We start from the raw sequence: 22,590 nt of genomic DNA, 5'->3' as shown, positions 1-22,590 counted from the left end.
TGCCCCCCCCCTAACCCTAACCTCCCCCCTAGTGCCTAACCGTAACCTACCCCATGGGATGCCTAATCCTAACCCACCCCCTTACCGCTCCCTATCCCTCCTGGGGGGGTGCCTAACCCTAACCTCTCCCTGGGGGTGCCTAACCCTAACCTCTCCCTGGGGGTGCCTAACCCTAATCTCCTCCCTCCCAAACCTGACCCTTCCCTGCTAGACTCCCTAATCCTAACCCTCCCTCCGCAGCTAACGCGAAGGGCACCCCGGATTTACCTTCGTTCGGGATGTCGTCCTTGGCGTCAGGATTATGATAGGCATCAGTATTTCGATGCCTATCATAAATCCCTAGCCAGAATTCTACTGTCGGAATTGTCACAAGACTACATCCCCCTTAAAATATAACTATTTTTTGTCTGGTATATTTAAGTGACAAATGTTACAGTTCTACAAACATCCTCCAGTTTCAGTGACTTAGCAACACTAATGCTGAGGGACCATAATAAAGCAGCCGCTACATGGTATTAGTGTGCCCTGCGGCTGAAGACATTTGGAGTCTACTTTCTAAGTTTTCCTTTATGCAATTCAGCATGCCCACAAATCTTAAAACAACTTTTAAAATATGAGAATGCAGTACAGTCTGTTTCTTCTATGTTAACACCTGGAGACAGCACAATATATTTTGTATATGTACAACATATAAAAAGCAAGTGGGGAAAAAAATATTAAGAATGCCTCAGTAAAACATACGTTCATTTTCTTCTGTTTCTATACATTTTTCTTGCACATGTTTCTGTGTACGCACCAGTACAGATATTTTAAACAATAGTTGGTGATGATGACATGTTTAGAGTACTGAGGTTGAAGATTTGATGAGGATTCATTCACCCTTTAAGGCTAATGTCAGACAAGTGATAATATGCCAGAGTTTTCTTACCACAGAAATGTACAGATGTGTCCTCATACACTGTAGCTGAAGTCTAGCCAAACAGTCCTTCTTGGCGCACCAAGACCCGCGTCACTCGGCTTGCTCAAAGTGCCTTTTTCACGTCTTTTTTGCTTATATGTTCACCTTAGTCGCAGCGCAATGTGACAAAACTGCTTCTCCAGACTGCAATGATTTATTTCATATGCGACACTTGTATATCTGAAATGCTACGATGCAGTGTGTGTGTCTTTTTTACACGACAAGTTCTGTTTTGCTTCATATAGAGATTCAGGCTCAGATGGACACAATATACAAGTGCCACATATTAAATTAATCAGTGCAGTCTACTGAAGCAGCTTTGTTGCACCGTGTTCCAACTAAGACAAACATTTGAGCACGACTCACTTGCACCAGGCATTTTGCGCTGCATGGCATATTGAGGCTAGGTGTATGAAGATATAGGTATGGGCGGCAGAGGTCCCGGAGTAACTGCAGCCTGAAGAGAAAACAGAGTTTCCCAGACCCTTAAGGGTAGATAGATATAAAAAGAAGGATTTGCCAGCGCTGGAGGAGGGTAAGATACAAATATTTAACTATAAATGAATCGTGTCTAAGACACTATACTTTGATTAGACAGGGAGAGCTAAAGCGTAGATTGGGAGAGGTCAAAGTAATTATTACAGCTAATATATAATTGGGTAACACCTTAGAACAATTAATAAAGAATTTAAATCAATAATGGAGGACATCCCTTTATGTTCAAATAATATTTATATAAATTTATCAGTGGCAAAAAAAAGTACAAAACAATTTCTGTCATGGACAAACATTAAATTAAAACATATAAAACGTTTTTTGCTATCTAAAAACAATAAATAAATTGATAATATAAGAAATTTTTACTTAAAAAATACACCATCAGTAAAATAGTATCAGGCATACAATCAAAACAAAACAAAAAATAAAACATAAAATAGCTCATTTCTAGGAGTATACTGGACATGTTTATTGGCACCTGGCCACTTCCTCAAGCAGTAAAAAGTGCATTTTAAATATTACATTTTTTTATAATAAACATTATTTGAAGGGATATCCTCCATTATTGAATTAAATGCTTTATTATTGGTTCTAAGGTGTTACCCAATTGTATAATAGCTGTGATAATTACTTTAACCTCTCCCAATTCACACATTGGGCAAAATTTACTAAGCCGCTGGTTCTAAACCCCGGTGGTATGGTGGCGGTTCGACGGCGGGTTCTATTCTGTTCTAAACCCCAGGGGTTTGGTGGCGGTTTTGCAGCGGTTTCTAAATGACAGCCCTGTTCTATTCTATTCTAAAATGTGTTTTGACTGCAGTTTTACAGCGGTTTTGGGCTTAGTAAATCTGCAGATAGCAAAACCGCCGCCAAACCGCAGTCAACACACATTTTAAAATAGGACATAACAGGGCTGTCATTTAGAAACCGTTGCAAAACCGCCACCAAACCCCCGAGGTTTAGAACAGAATAGAACCCTCCATCAAACCGCCACCAAACCGCTGGAGTTTAGAACCCGCCGCTTAGTAAATTTTGCCCATTAGAGTAATGGTGGATCTAATCACAGTTACGTTTCATAGACACAATTAATTTAAAGTAAAATATTTGTATCTTCCCCTCTTCCAGCATCGGAGAATCCTTCTTTTTATAGGTGTATGAGAACACATCTGTAGCTTGCGTTACAAAAACCAGAAATCTAAAAAATTATGTATAAAGCACAAGAAAGTGTAGAGATTTAAAACTTTCTGCTACAAAACTGTATCATATATTTCGAAATTTTCTCATATACGCAAATTACAGCCAACTGTTGCAAAATTAAGTACCCTAAATACTTTTATTACGGACAATAATACACTTCCAAATTGATTTCCTATGGACGTTAGTCTTTTTTGGGGTACAGACTAATTTTCCAGAATGTACTGACAATTTTGCCTGTATTCGGAGGATAAATTATCGCACATACTCGCTTTTGCCTGTTTTTTGGCGAAAAGCGGGAGCGCGCATGCCAGAATCGACGTTAATGTCGAGCAAAAATCGGCAAAGTCTGCCGATATTATCGTCGCTAATTGAAATACGGCCCTAAGGTTGTTGCCTTTGCCTGCATATTGTAGACGAGGAAGATCAGCACTTTTATACTGTTCTTCATGGACAGAGGGCAGTGAAGGCATAAAGTTGTTTCATATGACAGCTAATCAGATGTGTGAACTGTGGGCCTGATTCAGACCCGGTCACAAGTGCAACCGGGTCGATGGTGGCCCACAGCACATGCGCAAGACGTGGCCGGCTCGCTATAGTTGTGGGTGGTCACATCCTGGCCGCTCGCTATAGCTGTGGATGGGTCTTGACCATCGCGACCATCATCCTGGCCGCTCGCTATAGCTATGCGAGCGGCCAGGAGGCCGCACAAAAAAATAAAAAATAACGGCCAGATTCAGAGCGAGCGCTCTTTCAGAGCGTCCGGCTCTGAATCAGGGCCACTGTTGGAATCAATCGCAGCACTTACTCTCCTACGTACAGTATGGCTACAAATATAGGCAGATAAAAAGATCTTCAATAGGTCGAAACACATTGGTGGGGAAGGTATGCAGTAGTGGTGACTCCTGACCTTTGTGTTGTGTTAAAAAAAAAACAAGTGTAAGCCCAGGATTTTACCATTTTTACTCTTTGCAATGCACAAATCTTATCATCTGGTAGGAGTTCACTCTGTTTTTTATCATGGATTGCGTTTATGTGAGTGTGCAATTTGTATTGCATCTGAAATTACAAATTAATTTATCCTATATCTGGATATATATATATATATACTGTCTGATTGGAGTAGTGGTGGAGAACAGTGCATTTCCTTGAGAGGATCCCCCCTTGACCACCTGGTTGTTGAGCTATGCTACACGTCTTTGAACAGGTCTTATGCTGTGAGTTTTATGTAAGGGGGAACTTCCCAACATCAAATACAGATAAATGTAGAGGTTCATCTATAAGAGTGTTCCGACTAGGCTGTTTTAGCGGGGCGTCGCACCCTGCTCGATTTTAAAGAGGCAACATGTGCCCTGCCCTATTAATGGCGCCCCGATGAAACAGCCTGCCCTGTGCCTTCCCCACCCACGGGTCGCAGTGTTGGAAAAGTTGCGGTGACCGATCACCGCCTGGTGATAAGCTGCCGTGCGTATGTATTTACCGTGAGGGGAGAGCTTGGGGGAAACCCAGTACCTCCGTAAGTGCTGGGCACACCCCCAAGTGTGACGAATTGTGTGACAATGACACGCCCCTATCTGGCTGGCCACACCCCTTTGGGGAGCGCACATAGACTCACTGCGGTCCCCTTAGCACCCTGCCCGTAGTCTAGCGGGAACACTATATAAAGATATTTCTACTCAAAAATCCTTTTGGACTTGTCTATACATAGACTCAATGTGTAGGGTATTCTTATTTCTGTGCACAATTACTAAACTATACGCTACCGTTCAAAAGTTTGGGGTCACTTAGAAATTTCCTTATTTTTGAAAGAAAAGCACTGTTTTTTTCAATGAAGATAACATTAAATTAATCAGAAATACACTCTATACATTGTTAATGTGATAAATGACTACACTAGCTGCAAACGTCTGTGGACAGCTCTTGATTGGAACCAGTTTCCACCTCCAACAGGACAATGACCCAAAGCACACCTCCAAATTATGCAAGAACTATTTAGGGAAGAAGCAAGCAGCTGGTATTCTGTCTGTAAAGGAGTGGCCAGCGCAGTCACCAGATCTCAACCCCATTGAGCTGTTGTGGGAGCAGCTTGACCGTATGGTACGCAAGAAGTGCCCATCAACCCAAACCAACTTGTGGGAGGTGCTTCCAGAAGCGCGGGGTGAAATTTTTTCAGATTACCTCAACAAATTAACAGCTAGAATGCCAAAGGTCTGCAATGCTGTAATTGCTGCAAAAGGAGCATTCTTTGATGAAAGCAAAGTTTGAAGGACAAAATTATTATTTCAAATAAAAATCATTATTTCTAACCTTGCCAATGTCTTGACTATAAGTTCTATTCATTTTACAACTCATTTGATAAAACATGAAATTGTCTGGGTGACCCCAAACTTTTGAACGGTAGTGTATATGTAATTTAATTGCGGTAGATGAATCTACATTGAAGTTACCTGTGAAGTGGACATGATATCGTAACAAGAACATATGGTAGTGTTATGAAGCATCGTAGTCTACTTTCTCATCTTTTATAGAGGCAGAGAAATCACATATGGGATGAGACCTTTATGAATTAATAATTTATTGGCAAAAATTTGCACTACTCTTCACCACTAAAAAAAATATCACTGCAAACAGAATGAATTTAATAGAATGGTGCCCTTATTATCAATATAAAAGTTATGATGTCCTATTCCTTAAACATAAAGAGTTCAACTATGTGACCAGACCACTGCCATCCATCCACTTTCAGAAGTACGTCATCACTATCAAGGCACATTTACAAACGTTCTATCATTGGTGTAAAAGATCGATCCAAAATCAGATGGATCTTTGCATAGAAACAACTCTACATAGCCCGGAATTCAGACTACATGCCCACAACACTACCTCAAAGAACTTAGCCTAAATGCGGATGCCCACTTACATCCACTTAGCTGCAAGTGAAGATGCAAGTCAGATGCGTATGACTCAATCGCCCCTAGCTGCACTTAACTAGAAGCAGGCACAGCTGGAAAAATAACAAGATCTGTCCGTAAAATCAGGGGTTAAAGTGGGGGTGGCTCCATTTGCCTGGCGCCCGCTGAGATTTTGTTACCAGGACGCAGGAGTGGGGCTTAAGGTAAGCATTGTTTTTTTTCTTGTGTGTGTGCATGGCACTATTACAGGGGGCATTACTTCAACAGGGAGCATTACTTCTACAGGGGGCATTACTTCTACAGGGGGCATTACTTCTACAGGGGTCATTACCACTGGCGTCACTACTGCAGGGAACATTTCTATTGGGGGAATTACTGCAGGGGACATTACCACCGGGGGCATTTCTACAGGGGCATCACTACTGTGGGCTCTGCATAAGCGGCACTACCACTGTGGGCATTGTATAAGGGGCACTACCACTGTAGGCACTGCATAAAGGGCACTACCACTGTGGGTACTGCATAAAGGGCACCACTACAGTGGGCATTGCATAAGGGGCACTACTCCTGTGGGCATTTTACAAGGGGCACTACTACTGTTGGCAGTATGTGTATTAGGGGCACTACTACTCTGGGCATTCTGTACAAGGGGCACTGCTGTGTGTCATAATATGAATAAGGGACACTACTACGTGGTGCAATGTGAATAAGGGGCACTATGTGCGGTGTACTTTGAATAACATTGTGCTGCTGTGTGGCGTAATTTGAATTGGGAATACTATTGTGACCACGCCCTTTTTCCAGCTAGCACTGGGGGGGGGGTTCCACCACTTGTATACGACCACTTTAAGCACTGTGTAAAATAGACTTGCATAAAACTCTGAATTAGGCTTAATGTGTGCAGCATTGATGGGTTGGCCATATATCCATTCTAACAACATATTTGCGCCTTAACTAAACTTACTTTCACCACACACATTTTGTATATAACCTCACTAATAAGTCCCACAAAACACTGCATTCACATACAACTGCTTTTGATGCAAGGAAAGCCATACTTATTAATATATTTAAGGTTTTGTATTATTGAGCTGAATGCTATACATGAAATAACTGAAGTGTTTGTTTTGACCGGATCTTTGCAGCACTCTCTCCTCTACAGAAGGCTGCCATGTTAGGATCCTATCAGAATGCTAACCTAAGTGAGCTACAGCTATCTGCAAGGCAGTGGGAATTTTTATCACAGCTGCTGTGGGAAGGCCCGTAACTAGGGTAGTGCTTCCAGTGCCATGGCACAGGGCACCACAGGGCAGGGGGCGCTGTTTGGGCCTGTCAATTTTTCTGTTTATCATCATTCTCACTTGTAGTTTCCTCTTCTTTTATTCCCAGCATCTCCTGGCTGCCCAGGAGTACCCCTATCTCTTCCCTGGCCCTTCCCCATCTTATTTTCCTAAAATGGGCAGGGGGGCACCAAAGCTCTCTCTGGCACAGGGCACCAAAAAGTCTAGCTACGGCTCTGGTGTGGGTAGTCAGCATAACACTGAACAATATGTTTTACCTTTATGGTCCATTTTTTGAAATTTCACTTTAAAGACAGCTTAGTCTGCTAATTAACTGAACCTGGCCAAGTGACCATTTGCATGGTTCGATTCCATCTGGCTTTCAGGTTTTACTATATCCCTTTATTACTATGGATCCAGTCATACACTTCTACCATATCTTTTATGCACTGTATACTCAAGTCTGTAAGCAATTCTAAAACAAGGGCATAAAAGCTGATTTCTCACTAATGTTGCATTAAGCACCAGTGAGAGAAACCTCTTTAAGGAGTACAAATTGTGTTAGGAAAACAGGCTACAATTCAAACACTGCTGTAGTCATTCTGTGACTAGGTTTGAAACCTACAGTATGGACCTATGGACCCTGGTTATATAGCGGATAATTTACTGAATGGTTTCTCTTACTGGCAGACTGAGCAAGCTGGCACCAGGAATCGCAAGTCAGATGCTATTTATGCTGTCAGCACTGGTGCGATAAAGGAATAGCAAAAAGATAATAGCACAACCTGTAAAGGGGGCTTCATCCACTGCTGTAGTGTGTTTCTTGTTTATTTGCAAATCAGACATATAAATAGAATTAATGTCATCACTCCTCCTGCTGTGTTCAATAAATACTCTTTTCTCAAAGAGAGCAATGACAGATCATGGGAATTCAGCAGTATCAGTGAAAAACATGGGCAGGGCAATCTGTACAGTATATGTATATAACTATACTGTTTGTATTTACTGTTAGTGAAACCTGCTTAGCACATTTCACCTTTGCTCGTTACATGTCATAAACTACACACGTGTAAAGACAATGTCTCAAAAATTCCTTCTGTCATGAACATGAAAATAGGATTCCTTTCAATAATTTCAGGGAGGAGTAATTAATTTCTACTCCACAGAAGACAAAGAGCAGCGGACTTATACATGCAGAGACGGGAGTAATGCATAGACGCTGGCACTGGCCAGTAACTAAATACTTGAAAACAATCTAGAAACAATGCAATGCTTTCAACATTAATTGAAACAGTGCCAAGCCTTTTTAATATATGATCTCCACAACATGGCAATGGATAGGCATTATGTTATTATACACAGACATCGGCACGCTAGCCAGGAATATCTCCAGACAAAAAATAATACTTACAAAGAAAATTAAAAACAGGGTGTATGCAGTGAGCAAAGCAATACCATACTACATTCTAAAACTTATCTATATGTTGAATTAAAATAGTACTTCATTTATATATATATATATATATATGTATATATATATATATATATATATATATATATATTTCCTATGACTGGGGAAATAACAGCTTTGTATAACCTAATAGTAACTCTGTATTTGATGAATGGCACATTTGTATGTCAAATATTAAAGATATTTATGTAGTACCTCCAAACAACAGTCCGAGGTACCTCTAAGGGGTGTTGTGGAGACAAAGTAGAGTCTACAGTTAGGAGCAATGTTTATATGAGTAGATCTGACAGCTGCCTTACAGATTCATTTATGACTCCAACTTTATAACATCTTAACATTTCCATTCTCCTGATTACTGAACACTCTGTAGAATTAAGCCTGTGAATGTATACTCTCAATATTAGATAATAGAGACAAGTAACAATAACGACAATGCAGACTTTAACATTATCATGAACTAATCAATAGATGCACTAAAGATTTGATGAATAATAAATAAGTAGGTAAAACAATAACTATTACATAGGTTATCAGCAAAGTTGGAAGCTACATAATTATAGCCTTGGAGGACCAAATGTGCAGGCAAGAATTTTGAATGTACTGAAATAAATAAGGTGATCACTTACACTGCCAAGAAACATAATAAACATATGGCTTTATATAAAACAGAAGCTATGGCTACAGAGAAATGTCAGGAGGTAATCAGAACAAAAGATATTTCAGCTAATGAGAAACTGTCAGGTACATGTTTTGGTGTCCATCCCCTCTTGTCCTGCCACTACCTAGCACTATACAATACTCCTGGATTAACTCCTAATTTAACCAGGCATGATTACTCTTCACCCACCAAATAGCTTAACTTTATACTGATGAGCAATCACCAAGTGAATGAGCATTGGAGAAAATGTGAAATATGAGCAGAGATGGGAAATAATACAGACAGAAATGATCATTTACTATGGTGCTGTGGGAAAGCACAAATAGAAATAATAAACTAATAATATTCAATAGACATCCCTTAGATTGATCAATCTTAAAGAAGATGATGTAAGTACAGTACTTTGTTTCTCTTAGACCAGTGTTGGCTAACCTTGACACTCCAGCTGTTATGGAACTACATAACCCAGCATGCACTGCTACAGTTTTGCTATTAGGGCATGCTAAAACTGTGGCAGGGCATGCTGGGATATATAGTTCCACAACAGCTGGAGTGTCAAGTTTAGCCAACACTGTCTTAGACCATAGTCTGAGAAGAACAAGGCAATAATAGTGTAATCCATTCAGGTATTCCTTTACACCAGGGATGGGGAACCTCAGGCGCGGGGGCCGTATAAGGCCCCAAGAGTCATTTGGTCTGGCCCTCAGAACTTTTTTATGCTAGCCTCATCTGGCTAGCAGGGTACCTAGAATGTCACCATGTAGCCAGAATCTATGCAGCAGTGCTGTTTGGAGCATCCTTAGGACACTTCAGATGGTCACACCGCTGCCCTTACAGCTCCATTGCTGTAATCACTGGCATCACACAAAGGGGGCGTGGTCTGCACCCAACCCGCAAATAATGTTATATATATCAAAATGGCCCTTGGTAGAAAAAGGTTCCCCACCCCTGCTTTACACTAATGATGATTTGTGTATATGACAATTAGAAGAAAATGTGCATGTTATATCCTCGAATGAGTAAAAACCTGATAATACTGTACAACAAAACCCCTTTGGTAGTGTGATTATGTTGAAACTACTTGGTGTATTGTATGTAAGGGGTTTCATTGTCATCATAAACTCCATTTAAGGGGGACTCATACATTAAGAAACAAATATAGTGTAATACCAAGCAAACGGTTTTATTAATAAAAATGACTCATCAATATGTAAAAACATTATGTTCAGCAATACCTCGTGCCAGAGGAGGTGGTAATCAGGCAATAGACAAAGTTAGGGTGTCTCTGGATACAACCCTTCTTGATCGTGCCAATCTGGTGTCAGAGTCTGCATCCACAGTAGTATGTTCCTTAAACATGGGCCAATGTGTTTCAAGCTGATGCAACTCTTCAAGCTGATGCAACAAAGGTAAGCCGGGTGCGGAGGTTAGGGTTATGTACCCCCCGGGGGTGCCTAACCCTATCCTCCGCGCCCGGCTTATCTTTTTTCGTTATGCCGGGCGTCAGGCTCCCGGCGTAGGTCTGATGACAGGAGTCAGGATTTCTACGCCTGTCATTAGTACTTAGCCGGGATTAGAAGGTCGGGAAGCCGGCGGCCGGTATTTAGACCGTCGGCTTCCTGACTACATACCGTATAAAGGAGTACCGAACTGTATTACACTATTGTTGACCTTTTTCTTCTCCTGGTATATGTATCATTCTGTCTTTGTGCTCTGATGTAACATTAGATCATTTACAGGCAGCAGTATATTGAAGCGCTTTCTAGCATAGGCAGCAAGTCTACACTAGAGATGGGAGATAGGTAAAATAGTCCAAGTCACATCTGTAGATATGAGTGCAGGAAAAACAGATTTACAGAAAGGTGATGACAATATTGCTATTCTGCTGCTCCTATATGCTGTTGTAGAAAATAGGCTGCGAGTTTAACTAATAATGTCCTGTGTGTTATGATGTGCCAAAAGATGTCATGCCCTCATTATTGGGTCAATTCAATTCAGTGCCATGGCCGTAAAGTGACCCGGAATACTTGGATGAAGGCACCCTCTGCAACCTGTGAGTATCTGTAGTAGGCGCAAATAGATTGCAATTATGTGTGTGTTATGCAATAAATGTTTTGAAAGTAGACCAAGTGCTGCACTGTTCATACCGGCAAGAGCTCTGCTGGAGACGGAGCGAGGAGTACACAGAGGGACAGGCAAGTGCACCTTCCTGCCAAGATACAGAGTTTAAAAGAGAAGCACACGCAATGTCCCGGCGTCCCCGCTCCCTGATGACGAACACCAGAATGTCCAAACCCCCTTCCACAACCCCTCAGAATGCTACCTGAGGGAAACCCAAGAAGTCAATTAAGGGAACATCTGCAAGGTAGGCCACTATACACATTTGACTGCTTGAGACATAACTACTCACAGTAAATACCAGCAATTCCTTATGTACAGTATCACACTGTCACCAATATGATCAGGAGTTCTGAACTTTCTTATTTAATATAAATTGCACATGCTTTATTTCATTTTGTGTGCATAACAATAAACACACAAATAAGTCACAACTATATCTGCAAAACATTTACTGCTTAACACACACATAACTGCAATCCATTTACGCCTACTACAGATACTCACGTTATTAATATTGTAAGTTTTAATCTAGTGGCCAGGAGAGGACCACAGAAATCTGAGGCAGCACTAGATTTACACATTTCCTAATTACTAGCAGCCTTGCACAGGAGCGCAGAACACCACACTCCATACAACTTTGCAATCTGTACATCACGGTAATGTCAGACTGAACACTGTACTGATCTGATTTCTCGCCTAAGGCTGTAATAATGTGAGGCCTCTTTTCTTCCTATGCACATGTAATGGTATAGGACAGAGGTTCACAAACTCCGCTGTTACAGTCCAGGTTTTAAGGACATCCATGCTTGAGTCCAGATGGTTAAATCAAATAGACTGAATTAAGTCACCTGTGCTCAAGCATAGATATCCTTAAAACGTGGACTGTAATGACGGAGTTTGGCAACCTCTGGTATAGGAAGTGTACATATTCTATGCTTGGATGCGTTCAATATCCCGACCGGCGGTCTGAATGCCGGCGCCCCAACCGCCGGAAACCCGAAGGTAAGTAGCGGGTCAGGGTTAGGCACTAGGGGAAGGGTTAGGCACTAAGGAGGGAGGGTTAGGTTTAAGGTACAGGGAGGGGGAGGTTAGGTTTAGACACTAGGGGGAGAGGTTGGGTTCAAGCACCGGGGAGGGAGGATTAGGGTAGGGAGAGGATTAGGATACCGACCGACAGGTGTCGGTATCCTAAACATGTCGGGATGCCGGCGTCGGGATCCCAAGCACCGGCAACTCGTACCATCCCTTCTATGCAATGTTACAAGGTAACGTTTCATTAGGTAAAGGTATTGTATGTTGCAACATTGTATTAAGTGTTGAGCTTGAATATGAATTAAAAATCTGGACTGGAATAATTTGCTCCACCTCAATAGATATCTACATTACATATATACAAAATATGTACAAAATCAGTATTTAGAAACAGCAAAAAATTGTTTTGACACACGTGTAAATAACACAGAATGTATCATTTTTAAGCTACTGTGGTCATTTCAAATTTGTTGGTGTCAGGCAGACGATGATGTAGTTGGGACAGAGGGTAATCAGGGGACATCATATACTCAGCTCCTTGAAGATACAGAGACTGGCATAACAGGTGGTTTAATTTAAATCCCCAGGGAACTGGTGCTCAGTGACATGGCTCCCCCTTTAAAAAAAAGTGATGTCACTCATTCAGTGTTTTAGGCATCCCTGAAATGTTGGGCCTCTAATTAGCCACTCTAATTTAACTAGTAGTCCTGATAACAAGAAGCTATATACAACTACTAGGGGTATATTTACTAAAGTGAGATTTTTTAGACGTGGAGATGTTGCCTATAGCAACCAATCAGATTCTACTTAACATTTAACTAGCACCTTCTAGAAGATAAAAGCTACAATCTGATTGGTTGCTAAGGGCAACATCTCCACTTCTAAAAACTCTTACTTTAGTAAATTTGCACTCTAGACTTTATGTAACAAACCATAAAAGTACGGATAGGCATTCCAGTTACAAAATATGTTCAAAAAGGTTAATTTATCCTTTAAGGCAGTTTGGTTCCCAAACTGGGGCACGGCGGAGTACTTGAATGGGTGCCACTGGTTTGTGGTCCAGTCCCAAATCAAATGATTTATGGTCAATGAGAGAGACAAAAGCAGTGCTTGTGGCTGCCAATTATAAAATATGTGGCCTTACAGATTTGCAAACATGTCCACCACCACATAACTGAACTTAAGAATGACAGGTAAGCAAACTTGACTTCATTTAATTATTTTTGCTATCTCAGTAAGAGATTTTTGTCTTGGGGAGCTGAAGGAAAAAATACTGAGACTCTAGGGCACCCTGATTCCAGAAGGCTAGAGAAACACTACTTTAAGGAGAGAGTCAAATTGGGCTTTCACCTATACAGCAGTAATGTTAGAAACCTTAATCTCATTAGATTCAGTACAAACATAGGTCTAACAACATAAGGTGATCTTACCTGAGTTTGCATCATAGCTCGTTCAACACGGCGTGAACTTCCCTTCTCTAATTTGGTCCGCAGAAATAATGCTGTCGTTTGGAGGGCCCAAAATTTGGGTTGTGAAAGCAAACACTGAAATTAGACAACAGAGCGTATTGGTGATGCCAGTAAGTATTTAGTGATTTCTCATATTATGCAGCTTCCTGTACAGTGGACTATCAGCAAATCTACTAACCATTTAAGTGGTCATACTTATATACATGGTGATAACCTCCCCTCCACCAAAACCTGTACAAAACAAACAAGCGACTATAAAACAAATGAAAGTTACAGCTGAATAGAATGAAAGCTTCATGTGTATGAAAGAATTGAGATTAAAATAAGATTTTGCCCAAAGGTCAAAGAGTGGGTAATGCTGCATGTCCAAATAGAAGTATTTCAACAACGCAAACAACGCAAAACGTTAATTTGATCAGTTATGTCTAATTTTTTAATTTATATAACTGGCATATATAAAATAGGCCTACATTCACTTTACAGCTTGTTTAAAGTGAATGTAGGTAATCTACTGTAACCACTTTTATTTTGCACTTTTCACACATTAATAAAAGCATTTAAAAAAAAAAAAAAAAAAGAGAAAAACAATTCAGATTTTGGCTCAGATCTTCCCGCCAAGTTTGGATCTCAGAACGAGGCAATACATCATCTTTCATTGACATCCGTGCCGCATATCAAATTAATTTGTGCAGTCTCCTGGTCAGACGTAGTCGCATTGAACTGCGACTAAAATGCATTTTCAGCAAAAAAAAATGCAAAGAAATGCACTTGGCACAAGCAAGCCACGCGGGACCTGGTGCGCCAAGAGGGGCTATTTGTAGTGACCTCAGCAACAGTGTATGGTGACACATCTGTAGTAGGGTCAAAATGTGGCATAAATAACACTAATCCATAGATCTTCCTCCCTTGGCCCCTAAATATCAATTGAGCATCGATTAAATGCCACATCCTACTTGAGTATCGCAGCTGACCACTTGCATCACTTCATGGCCACAGTCTACCCATCTTCTATTGGCTACTTCCAGCAGGATAAAACACCATGTCACAGAGCATACAGTATAGCATCTCAAGCTGGTTCCACAAACACAACAATAAGTTTTGTGTGCACCAGTGGCCTCTACAACCACCAGATTAGAATGTGCAGCAATCTGCAGCAACTGCGTGATGCTATTATTATTATTATCCTTTATTTATATGGCGCCACAAGGGTTCCGCAGCGCCATCATGTCATGTTCCAAGCATCTTGTTGAATCAATTCCATAAAGCATTAAGGGGAGAATTCAATTAGCCCCAATAATTTTTCCAGGCGGATAAAATGGGACTTACCGCATTTTTTTTTACCTTTGGCAAGGCAATTCAATTAAAGCCTGTTTTATACACCCAAAATATTACCTGTTTTCGGGTGAATGCACACAGGATCTATGATAAATTCCCGATAACAAGCTCATTATAGGGGATTTTTTTTCAGAGCCTTCTGAGCTGGTACAAAAAAAATCCCTGTTAAGAACTGCTGCTGACTGCGCCTTGGGGCTAATTTAATAGCCCACAAGAGATCAAATAGCCGCAGTGTATTACCGTGTCTAATTTAATTCCCCCCTAAGTCTTTTCTGGGGGCAACGGTGTTCGTACCCAATACTAGAAAGGTGTACCTAATAAAGTGAACATTGAGTTGTATATATTCTAAAGTGACAGTTTTTAGAAATGGAGATGTTGCCCATAGCAACTAATCAGATTAGACAACATTTAACCAGCACCTTCTAGAAGAAAATACCTAGAATCTGATTCTCTGCTATGGGCAACATCTACACTTCTAAAAACTCTCACTTTAGTAAATATACCCTTGAGTGTGTGTAAACATATACTGTATGTGTGTATTGTTGGGGATTTTCCAGATAAAACAAAGTGTTAAGGAAAAATTGTTTGGCTCTGCTTAAAAGGAAACACAGTTGCACTTGCGTGGGCTGTTTTAAGATGCTGAGTACAGTTAACACAATCTGCCCCTCTACCATCCTTATTGTGTTCAATTTAACTGCTCTTTACAAACATGTTCACTCTGACAACCAACCGTTTTCTACAGAAAAAATACATTATTGCTCTGCTTCAGAAATAAAACTTTAGAACAACAACACAAAGACCAAGTCTATTCTGACTGGCTCATTGGGCCTCCTTTAGGAATATATTTAGCATAGAAGTGTATGGGAGCAGACAAGATTCAGATCAAATCATAATTTATACTGAACCATATTGTAAATCTTGATTGTGTGAGCCAAGTACAAAAATTCCTATAAAAAAGAAAAACAGCCAAAAGACATATATGTATTATACTAAGAAATAAAACAATGGCATTTGTTACATCACGCATAGACAATTCAGTTTTGAAACTTTTACATATAAAATATATAGGAGCCGGGGCTTTGGGTGCACGCAGGCGTACTAGCACTACAGAGTCACCCTCGGCATTACTAAGTTTCACTGCGCTGAAAGGTGCAGTGAAACCGTTTAGGAAGACAGCTGATTTTCGGATCAGCTGTCTTCCTGCCAGAACAATGATGAATTACTCTGGTGCTCGAAGCATATAAGAATGTTAATTATTGGGGTTGGACCCCAATAATTAACATAATGAACAGACCCCATAATGTTTAAAAATTGCCAAGTTAGAGGCCTATAATATATCATTATTATAATAGCTACCCATAAGCAAACTGAAAAACATCAATCATTAGATTTTAAAGTGACTTTCAATGCTTCTTTTCTACTGAACCAGCAAACAAATTAAAGTTGCCTCTGCAACACACAGACTAATTTCTAAAATAACTACTACTTGTTGGAGTATTACACTACTGTGATCTGTGTTTTTGCTCTTTTTCTCTGTAAATTAGAAATGTATTGTTTATATCTAACCTGTATTGAGTAATGCCGCCCATACACTAGCGACGGATTGTCAAGCTGCTGCCGTCCCCAGATGCCGGGTTGGAGGATCGGTGAGATTTGCAGATCGGTGAAATTTAACATGTATAATTTCACCGATCCTCCGATGGATTGCGGAACATCGATGGCTACCGTTTGGCATTTCCGACTGGCGGGTCGACATTTCCAATCCGAGGATTGCAGGATCTGGTAATCTGTCGGCTGCTGTATGGGGGCCTTAAGATCAATAGAACATTTACAGGGCTAGAACAACCTATAGCCAATCAGACTATTGGAAGGCTCAAAGAGCTAGACTGATCTGTAGCCTATCAGAAAACATATATTTCACAGCAGTAATGCTTATACAAATGAAAAGGAAAAAGTTCCAAAATATATCTATAAAAAATTCCTGTATACACCAATTGGCCTCATCATTAAACCACCTGCCTAATATTGTGTAGGTTCCCCTTGTGCCGCCGAAACAGCTCTGACCAGGGGTGTCGCCAGAACTTTGTGGGCCCCATAGCAACATTTATCAAGGGACCCCCACCCCAATGCTTCTAGAGAGACTCCTCTCAATGCAGAGGTTTATTTTATGCTCCATAGTAATGCCCTAGTTAATTTTATGTCCCATTGTAGTGTCCTAGTTCACATTATACCACACAGTACCCCCAATTCACAAAATGACACGTTGTAGTGGCACCAGTTTACAATATGCCACAAAGTGCCCCAGTTCATATTATGCCATATTATAGATTCCCAGTTCATAGTTTGCCACATTTTAGTGCCACAGTGCATATTATGACACATTGTAGTACCCCAGTTCATATTATACCACTTTGTAGTACCCCCAGTTCATATTACACCACATTGTAGTACCCCCAGTTTATATTATACCACATTGTAGTGCCCCAGTTCATAATATGTGACATTATAGTGCCTTCAATTCCCTATTATGCCATATTACTGTGTCCCTGTTCAAATTGCCTCAAGGTCATATTGTGCCATATTACAAAGTTTCAGTTGATATTATGCAATATTACAGTGCTCCCAATACATTATAGCATCCACGACATACTCCCCTTGCCAGTATAACATTCATTACACACACTACTCACTGAAAATATAATGTCACCCCTTTAGGCAACCTTAAAATACTTAGTAGTCTGATAACAGATTATATCCCATTGCCCTTTTATATTACCTTAATTGTCAATGGCGATGCTTCAAGTGCTCTATCCCTATTAGCAGCTTTTGAATCATACACAACTGCACATTGGCAGAGGCATTAGGGCTGGGTAGTTTACAGTTTGTGTAAAGACAGGGGATGAGGAACCTACCAGCTCCTACTTCTTAATGCAGGAAATTTCACTTTGTTTGGAGACCTTCTTAATTTCATCACAGACTCTTTTTTACAGGACAGACTTAATTTCAGGGCCCAATCCCCATCCACCTGCTCACTTCACAAAAGCTGTGATCAAGGAGATTTCCGGGCTCAATAATAGCTCAGTTGTACCTGTGTGGTTGAAATGGGAGTGCAGGTGATGGATCATATCTGTGTGGATAGTTACTGAGTAAAAGACACAGAGGCCGTCACCTATATGAGTGCAGACAGATTCCCTTTTTCAGACCAGGCAACAGGCCAGACCCAACTGCTTAACAGGCGAAAGGTAAGATATTTGTCTTGGTAGACAAATATATGACCTGGGTGCAGGAGTCGTCAGGCCAACTAAGCCCCTCTGGGCTCCATAGCAACGCCACCCATTATAGATACGCCCATGGCTCTAACCTATCGAGGCATGGACTTCACAAGAACTCTGAAGGTGTCCTCCTGTGGTATCTGGTACCAAGACGTTAGCAGCAGATCATTTAAGTCGCAAATTGCAAGAAGGGGCCTCCATAGCTACAGCACATCATACAGATATTTAATTGGATTGAGATCTGGGGAATTTGAAGACCAAGTTAAAGCTTTGGCCTCTTTATCATGTTCCTCCAAAAATTCCTAAACAATTTTGCAGTGTGGCAGGACACATTATCGTGCTGACAAAGGCCACTACCATCAGGAAATACCATTGACGTGAAGGGATGTAAATGGTTTACAAAAATGTTTAGGTAGGTGGTATGTGTCAAAGTGGGATCCAGTCAAAATCCCAACAGTAGGGGTGCCAGCTCTTAGAATGCAGACGCCAGAATCCCGACACCTGTCAGAATCCCGGCGCCTGCACACCAAAAGGTAAATACTGAGATTAGGGGGAGGGATAAGGTTAGGCACTAAAGAGGGGGGGGTTAGGTTTAGGGTGCATGAGGTTAGGTTTAGGTACTAGGGGGGAGGTTAGGTTTAAGCACCAGGAAGGGAGGGTTAGAGTTATAGGGAGAGGGGGAGGGTTAAGGTGGGTATCCACTAGACGATATGCTCCATGAGCAATATCGTCTAGTGTTTGCCCTGCAGTGCTGGTCTCAATGTCGTTAACGACATTGAGCATCCACACTGAACGATATCGTTCATGATATCGTTCAGTGACACTACCCTCCCTCATCCCCGTACTTGCAGAACCTGACGATACTGTCACGTTGCCCTGCAAGCACGGGCGATGAAAGATGTCGGCAAAGATCAGTGGGAGCGCGCATCACTGTTTTTTGACTGCATACCCACTGGACGATATTGCGGACGATGAACGATAACGATATTGTTATCGTTCAAATTGTCCAATTTATTGTCTAGTGGATACGCGCCTTTAGGATACGGAGCGACAAGTGTTGGTATCCTAACCTGTTGGGGTGCTGGCGTCGGGATTCTGACTGGGATTGCTGTATGAATGGCAGGACCCAAGGCTTCCAAGCAGAACACTGCCCAGAGCATCACACTGCCTCTGTCGGCTTGCCTCCTTTACATAGAGCATCCTGGTGCCATTTCTTCCCCAGGTAAACAACGCACACACTTCTGGCTGACCACATGATGTAAAAGAAAACGTGATTCATCAGACCAGGCAACCTTCTGCCATTGCTCCATATCTGACACTCACATGTAGGCACTTTCGGTGGTGGACAGGTGTGAGCATGGGCACTCTGACCGATATGCGGCTACGCAATCCCATATACAGCAAGCTGCAATGCACTGTGTTGTGACACCTTTCTATCATAGGCAGCATTAACTTTTTCAGCAATTTGTGCTACAGTAGCGCTTGTGTGGGATCGGACCAGAAAGACTAACCATTGCTCCCCATGCGCATCAATGAGAGTCTTAGGCGCCAATGACCTTGTCATTTGATCACCGGTTGTCTTCCTTGGACCATTCTGCTTTGACCCAGTCATCTAGCCATCACATTTTGGCCCTTGTCAAAGTCACTCAGATTTTTACGCTTGCCCAATTTTGTGCATCCAACACATTCACTTCAACAACTGACTGTTCACTTGCTACCTAATATATTCCACTCCTATACAAGTGCCATTGTAACAAGATAATCAATGTTATTCACTTCACTTATCAGTGGTTTTAATATTATGGCTGATCAGTGTATGTCACAATATTAATACATCTATCTCATAATATATAACATACACTATTGGAAAACAGACAGAGACTGTTAGAGACTGTTATAGATACATTTAAACACAAGGAAACCATACAATTCATTTGCAGATTTCTGATGTAAAGAGTTAAAATTAATTGTTCTATCCTTTTATCAGATTCATCTGTGATGCAGGGAAATGTTGGCAGCAACATAAGTTCCTGTTCACTGGGTGGTGTCGTTGAGGGATATTCACTGCCCTTCCTCGGGTGTCAACAGCTTCTTAACACTAAAATTCCCAGGGAACAAAGTCATCCATAAGGGCAGGATGCATTTTTAACACACACCACACACACATACGAGAGAAAATAGTTTACAAATGGTCACTTCACCCATAATAAATCTAGAAACTGTGCTAGGAGAAATTGCAGTAACAAGCTGTGATAGGAAAGTACTTTGTGGAATGGTTGAAGTTATATCCACTTCACTGACTTACAGAAGATTCCTACCAATTAATGGGTTTTTATTGTGCACCAAACTTTTTACCATTGATAACGTTTTCTTGCCACATATTGCTCAGGATTGATTATATTTTGTTTAAATGAATCACCAACACAGTCAGACTACAATGCATGCTGTTACTCAGATAAAATTAGCTGTTATTAAGCAGTATCACTAGAGAATCCTATGGGTATTATAAATACTGGATTGGTGACCCAAGATTTGCCTTCATGTAGATACCTAAAGTATAAATTTAAACCATTTATCTATTTATAACCATGTATGGTGTCCGTTTAGCACAGGCACCCTGGACACCATACAACCCCCACAAACACACACACAAACACACACCCTTGATGGTGTCAGTGAAAAAGAAGAATAGGAATTTAATAGAGGTGCGCAGCCTAGCTCCCGAATGCCCGCCCATTATGATGCATGCGCTATACTATTATATCTACTGTCCCACTGCCAGTGACAGGGAATATCCCTTACAGGGCTCTCCGCCATGAAGCCCCTCAGTGCTCCTTCAAGGTCTGGCTACATGGAAATGTCACATGCTGGCTGAACACAGGGAACTAGTCACCTCTGAGCAGCCCAAAGCCATTCATGGCACCCCGAGGAAGCTAGCGGTGACAAGAGACAAGCTTACTAGCAGGGTCCTCGTACCTCTTTGTCTATTATTAGCCAGTATGTTTAATTACTGTTCCATTACTATTTTGTTCCCAATTGTAAAGCACAACTGAATATGCTGGTGCTATATAAGTAATTGTTAAAAAAAAAAAAAATAAGAGCCCAGCACATAATGGGCTGTAGGTGGTGGAGGACATCTGTGTGATGGTGCTAAGCCTGGCCAGGTCAGTTTCAGGTCAGAGTGGTCGTTATGGGGAAGGTGTTGGAGGAAAGGTGGGTGCAGAGGTGCAAGTTGGGGGAGGTGGTGAAAGAAAAAAAAACATCATTAATTACAATAAAAGAAATACAACCTGAATAGAAACAAAAGTACAGGAAAGAAAAAGACTACCATAGACCGAGCCAATAAATAAGAAAAATTGGGAAAGAGATAAAAAAAAAAGGGACAGGTAAAGAAAAGAAAAGTAGGTGACAGAAAGAAAAGGGAAGAGAAAGAAAAAAGAGAAAGAAGAGGAGAGAAAAGAGACAAGAAAGTAAAATAAAAAAATGTGGGGAGAGAAAAACAAACACGATCAGAGACAAGGGGCAAAATTAGAGAAGTGCAAGATGGCAGGAAAAGTGGAAAAGAGACAGGGAAATGGAGAGAAACAGAGAGGGGGAGGGGAACAAATGGGGGGATACGAAAGGGGCAGACAGAGAATTGAGCAGAAGAGAGATGGAAAGGTGGAAAAATACAGGAGGTAACATTTTTTTTTTCCTTAAAAAAAAAAAACTCAGCCAAATGCAAATGTGGTGACAACCTGCTGAGTGGTTACAACAGTGAAAGCTTCTGGAGAGTCTGTAATGGTATGGGACAAACTGGTATGATTTGGGTGCAGTCATTCCCTTAGAATGTAAGATAACTACTAATCGCTACTTAATGGCATCTTCATTCCATGTTGCAGCATTTCCTTCATGAAGGTGTCTTCCAGGTAGACAATGCCCTAATCCACAGAACACCTAAGATTCAAAATGGTTTGAAGAGCATGATGGTCAATAGGTCATGGCTTTCCCAGTCACCTTCCCAACCCAAGTGAACATTTCTGGGCTATCACTGAAGAGTCAGTTAAGTGACTCTCCGGATACCTCTAGCAAAACTGCAGAATTTGGTATAGTAAATACCACTGCAGAAACCGGCTGCACCTGATGGCACAGAACCCTGTTAATGTATTTTATATTAGACTTTCCATATTGTGGCCACTATTTATAGCATGTACTATTAATACTAAAACGCTGCAGATTTTATATTATGTCCTCACATGATGGACTATGCAAGAGTGTTTACAAAGTAAACAGACATAATTCTAGCTTACATGCAACATGCCCTGGCATTGTGATTGCAGGGTCTATATAATTTGTTTTGGTTGCTCTATTTTTACATTACATTGCTGTTCCTTTTTTATAACTCAAATAA

The 22,590-nt window shown here is 41.0% G+C and overlaps 1 protein-coding gene across 6 annotated transcripts in view; it reads right to left on the bottom strand.

Moving 5' to 3' along the window:
- Positions 1-22,590, bottom strand: part of TTC27 (tetratricopeptide repeat domain 27) — a 676,116-nt gene that overhangs the window by 126,088 nt on the left and 527,438 nt on the right. For all 6 annotated transcript variants that reach the window (XM_088474427.1, XM_088474426.1, XM_088474429.1 and 3 more), the window contains one exon: positions 13,555-13,668. In XM_088474427.1, coding sequence (XP_088330553.1) covers positions 13,555-13,668 — 114 coding nt within the window. The remainder of the gene's footprint in view (positions 1-13,554; positions 13,669-22,590) is intronic.

This window comes from Taudactylus pleione, unplaced genomic scaffold (assembly GCF_031769625.1).
Source record: "Taudactylus pleione unplaced genomic scaffold, aTauple2 ptg000154l, whole genome shotgun sequence".
Lineage (NCBI taxonomy): Eukaryota > Metazoa > Chordata > Amphibia > Anura > Myobatrachidae > Taudactylus > Taudactylus pleione.
The sequence above is the reverse complement of the archived record's forward strand: the minus strand, read 5'-3'. Positions and strand labels throughout refer to the sequence as shown.